This window comes from Colias eurytheme, chromosome 9 (genome assembly GCF_061535395.1).
Source record: "Colias eurytheme isolate Ceu_HAF_F1 chromosome 9, ilColEury1 Martin Lab GWU primary, whole genome shotgun sequence".
Taxonomy (NCBI): domain Eukaryota; kingdom Metazoa; phylum Arthropoda; class Insecta; order Lepidoptera; family Pieridae; genus Colias; species Colias eurytheme.
The window spans coordinates 6,761,591-6,770,994 of NC_142988.1; the positions used below are offsets into that span (position 1 = coordinate 6,761,591).

At 33.2% G+C, this 9,404-nt stretch overlaps 2 protein-coding genes across 2 annotated transcripts; one reads left to right on the top strand and one right to left on the bottom strand.

Annotated features, from left to right (window-relative positions):
• Positions 1-1,295: 1,295 nt before the first annotated feature.
• RtcB (RtcB RNA ligase) lies at positions 1,296-3,682 on the top strand. The gene is made up of 5 exons (XM_090105266.1): positions 1,296-1,741; positions 1,964-2,094; positions 2,185-2,889; positions 2,976-3,140; positions 3,355-3,682. The coding sequence occupies exons 1-5, from the start codon at positions 1,450-1,452 to the stop codon at positions 3,580-3,582; spliced, it is 1,521 nt and encodes a 506-aa protein (XP_089961392.1). The 5' UTR covers positions 1,296-1,449; the 3' UTR covers positions 3,583-3,682.
• A 437-nt stretch (positions 3,683-4,119) lies between these two features.
• LOC149905880 (glycerol kinase 3-like) lies at positions 4,120-8,225 on the bottom strand. Its single transcript, XM_090105267.1, has 12 exons — positions 7,980-8,225; positions 7,775-7,903; positions 7,557-7,686; positions 7,242-7,459; positions 6,926-7,138; positions 6,461-6,563; positions 6,243-6,350; positions 5,861-6,023; positions 5,429-5,630; positions 4,916-5,045; positions 4,596-4,688; positions 4,120-4,328 (listed from the first exon to the last, which is right to left on the bottom strand). The coding sequence occupies exons 1-12, from the start codon at positions 8,049-8,051 to the stop codon at positions 4,228-4,230; spliced, it is 1,662 nt and encodes a 553-aa protein (XP_089961393.1). The 5' UTR covers positions 8,052-8,225; the 3' UTR covers positions 4,120-4,227.
• Between the last annotated feature and the right edge of the window lie 1,179 nt (positions 8,226-9,404).

Genomic DNA, 9,404 nt, shown 5'->3' on the forward strand with positions numbered 1-9,404 from the left:
GTATTATACACATTGAAAAGGTCTACAGAAAAGTCCGCGATGGTATATGTCTATCTCTTATGGATAACCCACAATAACTTTTTTTGTCATTTACTTTTTACGACAAATAATGGCTAATTTTCGAAGCGATTTTAACCAATACAGCATTAATACTTAACCAATTAAATACCTTGAATACATTGTTCATTTGATATAGATATACAAGGTGAAAGGTAAGACATTTGAAAAATTTAGACAGGAGCTTCTACTCATGAAACTGAACAACTTTTGTTCTACAACTTTGCTGAATTCGTAAAAAAAATTGGACTTTGTAAGGAAACTTCGCTAATCAGCTGACAGATTTCCATACAAAGTCCAATTTTTTTTCTATATAATATAAATAGATATTATAATTATATATAATAATTATATAATAAGATATAATATAAAGTACCTAATGTCCGATTTATTCCAGATATTGATGCATGCCAAAAAGGAGGACTAGGCCTACTGGGGATACCTCTTTAAAAAAAACGCACCTAAGGTTCTTACCTCACAGGTGGTGTGGAAAAAGAACCAATACAATACAACAGTGAATATATATATATATACTAGCGGTCCGCCCCGGCTTCGCCCGTGGTACATATTTCGCAATAAAAGGTTGTGCCAAATTTCATCAAAATCGGCCCAGTAGTTTATGCGTGAAAACCATACATACATACATACATACATACATACATACAAACCTTTCCTCTTTATAATATTAGTATAGATTTAAAAATTGCGGGACGTAGCGTTTGCGGCGGTACCGGCCAGCCGCCCGGCTATATATATTTTATACCCGTGCGAAGCCGGAGCGGGCCGCTATGTTTTTATATACAACGTTCATAATTTTTCTGTAGTGTATTTACTATTCAGTATCAGCATTGCACCCGTGCGAAGCCGGGGCGGGTCGCTAGTTAAGTTAATAAATAACAAAATCTTTTCAAATCTGTCTTTTTCTTCATAAACCTATCTTACAAAAAAATACCCAAACATTTATAGATATTTTGCCAGTTTTTCGGATAAAAAGTTTTTGTAATAGTTGGCAACATTGACGTAAGGATTCGCCATCTCGTTCGGGTATACGCCGATGTGATCTCTAGTACATTCTCCCTCTACGATTATAAGCTTCTTGACCACAAAATGATTAGTGGACACCACAAATGTCACAGACCTCATCATGACTCTCCTGTATAAACAAAGTACTCTGTGATCATGACTTCTGTCCATTGTCAATGTCACTTGTCAGACGTCAATATTCAGGTGCGCTTTAATACCCACAGGCGCTACCCAAACAGATTTGTCGATTTGTCCTTATTAAATTGTGCTTCTTGATTTCTCAAAACAAAAAAGTTCAGGGATCGATTAAGCATTTCGCTGTGCTGAATAGAATTTTCCATATTTGTAAATTTGTACTTTAAAGTAAACATGGTGGTGAGACAATATAACGAAGAGCTTAAATTTCTTGAGAAAATGAACCCACATTGCTGGAAAATTAAAAAAGGTTTCCAACCAAATATGAATGTTGAAGGCGTATTCTACGTTAATAATACGTTGGAAAAATTAATGTTGGATGAATTAAGAAACTCTTGCCGACCAGGCATGACAGGCGGCTTTCTTCCCGGCGTAAAGCAAATTGCAAACGTAGCCGCTTTACCTGGTATCGTGGGGCGGTCTGTTGGCCTTCCAGATGTTCATTCAGGATATGGGTTTGCAATAGGTGGGTATTGATTTCACATAAAAATTGTGGCTAATTTGCATAAAATTATGCAATTGGGGTGGCAGAGGAGAAACTTCATAATCTAGAATGCTATGAATATATAAGTAAAGAAATCAGTGAATATACAAAAATAGTTAAAAACAATTGTGGATTGGATCATTCTGTGTACTGCTAAACTGTTTAATAAAATAATGATGCAATAATTTTTCGTGTTTTTTGCAGGAAATATGGCTGCTTTTGATATATCAAATCCAAAATCTATTGTATCTCCAGGTGGTGTAGGATTTGATATTAATTGTGGTGTAAGACTTTTAAGAACTAACTTACATGAAAAAGATGTTCTACCTATTAAGGTAAGAAAAATTAATTTCTTTTTATGTTGAAATTCATATTAGGTACCTGCTATTTGTTCTTAATGCTTTAATAAATTTTGTATACTTTAGGAACAACTAGCTCAGAGTTTATTTGATCATATACCTGTAGGAGTTGGCTCAAAGGGCATCATCCCCATGAATGCCAGAGATTTGGAGGAAGCTCTTGAAATGGGTATGGATTGGTCATTAAGAGAAGGATATGTATGGGCAGAGGATAAAGAGCATTGTGAAGAATATGGTAGAATGCTGAATGCTGATCCTTCTAAAGTAAGTTTAAGAGCAAAGAAGAGAGGTCTCCCTCAACTGGGCACACTTGGTGCTGGTAACCATTATGCTGAAATTCAAGTTGTTGATGAAATATATGATAAATTTGCTGCTGGAAAAATGGGCATAGAAAGACTTGGTCAAGTTTGCGTAATGATTCATTCTGGTAGTAGAGGATTTGGTCATCAAGTGGCTACAGATGCTTTAGTTCAAATGGAAAAAGCAATGAAGCGAGACCAAATAGATGTAAATGATCGCCAATTGGCCTGTGCTCGGATAAACTCAACTGAAGGGCAAGATTACCTCAAAGCTATGGCTGCTGCAGCTAATTTTGCTTGGGTGAATCGTAGTTCAATGACTTTCCTAACTCGTCAAGCATTTGCCAAACAGTTCAAAATGGCTCCTGATGATTTAGATATGCATGTAATTTATGATGTATCTCATAATATTGCCAAGATAGAGGAACATGTTGTTGATGGAAAAGTTAAAACTTTGCTTGTACATAGAAAGGTAAATCAGATTTTATAGTTAAACATAGCATTTTGATTTTATTCCATTGAATTCCTAAATTAATAATTATTTTTTGGGGTATATAGGGATCAACCAGAGCTTTTCCCCCACACCATCCTTTGATACCTGTTGATTATCAATTGACTGGACAACCCGTTTTAATTGGAGGATCAATGGGAACTTGCAGTTATGTACTCACTGGTACACATCAAGGCATGACTGAAACTTTTGGTTCAACTTGTCATGGAGCGGTAAGTTTGCTTCAATTTAACTTTAGCAATATTTTGATGTGTGAAATGTGCATAAGAATACAAAAATAGGGAGGAGATAGACAGAAGAACAAGAGTGTTCTATAATGTTTTATTAAAACAAACAATATTTGCCCTGAAACACAATTTTTTTTTATATCAATTAGAATTTTTTAAAGGGTATCAGAAATTGAATGTCATAATGTTTTATTTATAGGGTCGAGCATTGTCACGTGCAAAATCTAGGCGAAATATTGATTATAAAGAAGTACTTAATAAACTTGAAACTATGGGTATATCGATAAGAGTTGCGTCACCGAAATTGGTCATGGAAGAAGCTCCAGAATCATATAAGAATGTAACAGATGTAGTAAATACCTGCCATGCAGCTGGAATAAGTAAGAAGACTGTCAAATTACGGCCAATTGCAGTTATTAAAGGCTAAGAATGCATTTATTCCTATTAAATAACCATTGTTTTGTATTTTCATATTAATAATATGCTATTTATTTATCAGCATTGATTAAATACTTTTCTTTTGATGATTAACTGTGTATTCAATATATGTACTTAAAACTAACCTCTTAAAATTTCCCTCAATCAAATAAAGTAAGCTTTGCAAAATAATAGTTAAAATCTATGATAATAATCCAAGTAACCAAGCAGTTGTTTTTATTTGCTTGAAAAGCAGTTGAATGTGTTAATATTTCAAATAAATAAGGTATGTATTTTTAATATTTCAAATAAATAGGTATAAAAAATGGGTCTTAATTTATTTTATTAATAATGTCAAGAGTTAAAAGAAAGTGTGAATCAAAAAATTCAGGGTTTTTTTTCTCGTGACCTTACATGTTGTGTAGTTGTTCTTATTCTGGTCACGGCACTAAACCTATAATTATATTGTATGAATCTTGCACGCAATTTAGTGAGAAAAGGATACAACCAAAGACAGGAAAGGTAATGAGTAAATTAAACAACAATATTTAATATTTTCTATATTTATAACAGTAGTTAAACTCACTAACACATAGTAATACTGGTTATAATGTGACTATTCATAAAGGTATTATGGAAACTACATTTCTAAACATTATGGCAACATTTTCAATTTATCTGCTAAAACAACAAGAATCGCTGTCCCAAGGAAAAATAGCCCTGGTGGTAACGCTGTAGCTGTACGGTCAATTTCATCTGAAAAAATTAATAAATGCGTTTTAGATTTTTTGTAAGATCATATAACTATATTATATTATATACCCTATATCATAATATATAATAAATTATTATATATTATGATATAGGGTTTTTGATATTATTATTAATAATATCAAAAAGTCACAACAAAGACCTGTGTCATGATTTGCTGTTAAACTGCTATTTAACACTTTCGACGTATATTTTTAGGAAATATTTACTATTTAGTATTAACCATTTTAACATTTCTTTTAATATATTTACCTTCATTTTCCGTCTTCTGTTCTTCATCATCATTAACCCATCCCATACATCTATTAAGTGCGTCTTCCCAACGTTTGCGGCGGATTTCTCGATCTGGAAAAAGCATAGAAAGTGAATAATGTATAATTAATTAGGCATTAAATACTGCTATGAAAATATCATAATAATTAGAAAACATAAAAAGACTGTAACCAATATACAAAAGATATTCTCTCATTTTTCACAATACTTCAAGGAAATATAATTAGATTAGATTGAAATTAATTCATAATATAATGATACCTGGCCGTAAATAATCTATACAAGGCAGTTTTTCTGACCTTCGTTAGAAATAGCTGGTATAAAGGTGTCCGATGGCGAGCTGGGTGTGCTGGCCGGCCACACACGTAAAGCGCGGCCCGCCACTATAGCAGCCCCTAGTGCTGTGCTCTCCATCATTAACGGCCGAATCTATGTAAAAAAATTAAACTGAACAATAAATATGTATATCAAAGAAACCTTTGATATACATATAGATTTATCAGATTTTTCAGGTTTCTTGTTTTCATAGACATTCCGATTATTGAAACATAATTATTAAAATGTTACAAATTATATAGCTAACCAGACTTTACAGTTTGTAACCTTATACATTTTACATTTTTAACGTACTTATATTACTTTGGCTTTAATTTATTATACCTACGTATTTTTTTCAAAGATCGAGTTGCTTGGAAGAAATCGCTCGTGAGCTATAAAATCCCGCATCGTATATCGCCTTTATTATTTAACAACAGCTGTCATATTTTTATAAGTGATACTATAAAGAGTAAGTTTTTATTTATGTAATTTACCACTGGAATGCCAAGCGTGTCAGCTTGCATCTGCATAAGCGTCGAATTTTGTGCCATTCCCCCGTCAGCGAGGAGCTTCCGTAGCGGCGCGCAATCCGTGGCCATGGACATAGCGACCGCGCGGGTCTGTTGGCACACCGCTTCCAGTGCGGCCCGAATTATATGCTCAGTACGTGTAGTACTGCTTATGCCACACATTATTCTGAAATATACAGAATAATACTAGAATGGTCAAAATACAGAATGTATTTTTTGCTAATAAGGCAAATGTCTAATGCGCGGGACCAAGTGACTTTAGTAAGTACGTTTTTTTATTTATTACAATTATTGTGAATTACTAGCATGTTTATTTATTTATTGCTTCAATAAAATAAAATTGAATAGTTATTTAAATCCAAGTATAATTATTACAATGGATTATTTTTTATCTACCCTCTCGCGTCCTTCCTCCAATGTGGCGAGTATAGACCATTAAATGCTGGCACAAAACATACACTTCCTTCTTCATTATCAGCTACTTGAGTAGCGAGGACTTCCGTGTCTAATATATCATTTATTATTCCCATGCCTTTCTGTAACCATTGCAGTGTGTCACCTGAAATAATTAATTAAATTAAAAATATGTGATATGCGTAAGAAGTTTTTAGTAAAATACGATAAACACTTCCTACACCGTATTTTATTTCGGTAGACTAAAAAAATCCTGTGAATATTTAGTAATATTCATATTAAGCAGAATCAATAAATCTTATTTCGATGATTTCAGTACATACAGTAAATTACTTAATTGTCTATTCCATTTTATATCACTTACCAGCTACTGCAACTGATCCTTCTAATGCATAAATTGCCGGCGCATCTGGTCCAAGTTTATAGGCCACAGTTGTAAGCAAACCACTTTGTGAATGTACAATAGATTCACCTTAAACCAATTCTGTGTTATATAATTATTTCATTAATAAATAAATAATAAAAACACAAATACATGCAAATTTACCAATCTTAAGGTCAATTTGTAAAAAAGAATTTTACCTGTATTGTACAAAAGAAAGCATCCCGTGCCATATGTACATTTTACTTGCCCAAATTTCATACAATTTTGTCCCACTAATGCAGACTGTTGATCCCCTAAACACTAAAAATGCAGAATTGATATTTTTATAAGAGTACTAATGATAGATCTATCTATAAGTATGTATAATAAAATTTGCCTATGACTTGAAGTTGAAGTTAAAGTCCTTTGAGCTTGACCAGTATGACCAATTCTTATGAAATTTTGTGTAACATATTGGTCATATTGGGTAAACAAACAACATCTATTTTTCATATCCCTAAGACCTAAGTGATAAGAGTTAGGCAGAACAATGTTTGCTGGGACAGCTAGTTTTATGCAATAATTTCAACACATTCACATTAGGTATCAGCCGAATCTTAGAAAATAACGACCCCTTCATACACTGTATAACTTACGTATTAAAAATCCATTAAGAAGCCTACCCCAGCTATTGGTGTTCCAAGAAGTGATCCTGTAGCTATATAGCCATATATTTCTGAGGAACTTTTTATCTTTGGTAGTATTTCAACTGGTATATCGAAAAAACGTAAAAGTCCTCTATCCCACTGCAAACTTTTTAATGACATCAATTGGGTCCTTGATGCATTTGTTACATCTGTTACATGAACACCACCACGGCAGCCACCGGTCAGATTCTGTACAACAAACAATTGTGTAAATTTGCGTGAGGAATTCTTTAGAAAATAATAATATTTATACAACTCTTTGACAATTAGCACACACAGCAAACATATTTACCCAAATTAACCATGAGTCCACTGTACCAGCCATGCAGTTTCCTGAGGCTACAGCATCCTGTATTGCTGTTACATTTTGCAAGAGCCATTTCAACTTAACAGAAGAGAAATAAGTTGATAATGGAAGACCACTAGTTTGCCTTACAGCATTTATACTTTGTGCGCCTTTATTTTTATTTAATTCATCAACAATTTTTGAAGTTCTCACATCTAGCCACACTGAAATGGAATCATAATGTTTATATATTAAAAGAAGTGTAAGATAGAAAGTATTACTTCCTAAATTAAATGAATAAATTTATTTTGGAGCATTTACCTATTGCACTATAAAGTGGCTCGCCAGTTGAGGAATTCCAAACAATTGTTGTTTCTCGTTGATTTGTTAAGCCAATACCAACAACATCAGCTGGGTCTATATCCAACTTTTTTAAGTTGTCTATAGTGACCTGAAATTTTATTGGAAATATTTTATACAGGCATATTACATGTGCCCAAATTTTGAGGTGAATGAATATGAAATGAATAAATACATACTTCAATACATTCTAACACCGCACTTAAAATTTCCAAAGAATCTTGTTCTACCCAACCTTGTTGAGGGCTAAATCTTTTCAGGGGTAATTGATGATAAGTCAACACTTCTGAAGTGTTTGCTGCAAATATCTAAAAATAAAATATTATTTAGAAATTGTTGTTTTTCTTGAATATAAATAAATTAAATATTTCAACACAATTATACCAAAAATTTAACGTTCGAAGTTCCTTCATCTATAGCTCCAATCAATGGACCAAAACTTCCGTATTCACGCATTTTCGAAATATTATCCTACATAATTGAAAAGTATATATATTTAGCAAAATGGTTATATTTGAAATTGAATGCTAATAATATAACTTATATTTATTGCATTTAGAATTTTATATTATTGATTGAAAATGTTATCTGATAGGACAATGGAGATACTGGGAGATACAATTTTGTACAATTTGTAATCAGTGACTGTCAAATGTCAATGATCAATCAGAATCAGCTGAATCTGACACATTCCAATACCACTCCAAACTACGACTCCAAAACTTTGATAGACCGTGCTAAAATTTACATCATGCTTATAAAGGCGGTAGTACACATGGGGCCAAGGTGTTGTTGGACCAACGTGTTGGGCAAAAATTATGGGTAGTTTTCCAATTACAGAGTATAATGCGACTCAGTGGCGCACAATGCCGAAATAAGCTGATGCTTAATTGGAACGTGAATTAGTTTTCAAATGCACCAAGTAAATAAAATGCAAGTATATTTGTTTGTAGATTCGAATTCTAAAATGAAATTGTATTCACATTTTAAATGTGAAATATAAAAAAAAGTCAATGTTTGTACCTTCATCCATACTTATATTTATTTTTTTAACACAATTTGAATTAACTTTGATTATTTCGAAAAAAACTACAATGAAACGAAAGCTTTAAATTTTTTTCCAACAATTAATAATATATTATAAACAAAACATTTGATCAATGGCATCGATTGACTACTTTTAAGAGTGCTCGATTGTGCGAAGCGTTGCTGTAGTTGAAAAATTCAACGTTAAGCATTATGCCGCATAATGCGCTCTAGTGCTGTAATTGGAAAACGGGGATGGATACCAAGATTCCTGTTCACACATTGGCTTACTGATCATTCTGCATTGGCGCTTCAAATATGGACGTAGAAGTTCTTGCGACCGCGGCAATTTATTTATACAGTGCGTTTAATTATTACGTACATGTACACCAATAACAATGAGTGTACTCTGCCGCACAGACATACATTAAGATAGACTACGCGAGTGTATGTACTTCCCGTGTCCAAACTAAGTATAAAACACTTACTTAACGCTGGCCTACACTCAATCCGCGCTTGCAGATCGCCAAAGAAAGACGTTAAACTGAATAGAGTAAAATGCCGAATTGCGCAGTTATAAACTGTAGAAACTCCACAGCTGTGAGTGGCCGAGTTATCGGAGATGTTTCCTTCCATCGGTAAGTAATTTTATAATCAGAATATATGCACTAGGTATTTATTTTAAAATCAAATAAAGAATATCTGTGGAAAACGATCGTGACAAACATGGATTGCACGTGCAAACGCTATCGGAACATGGAAACGTAAATTTCACTCACGCGC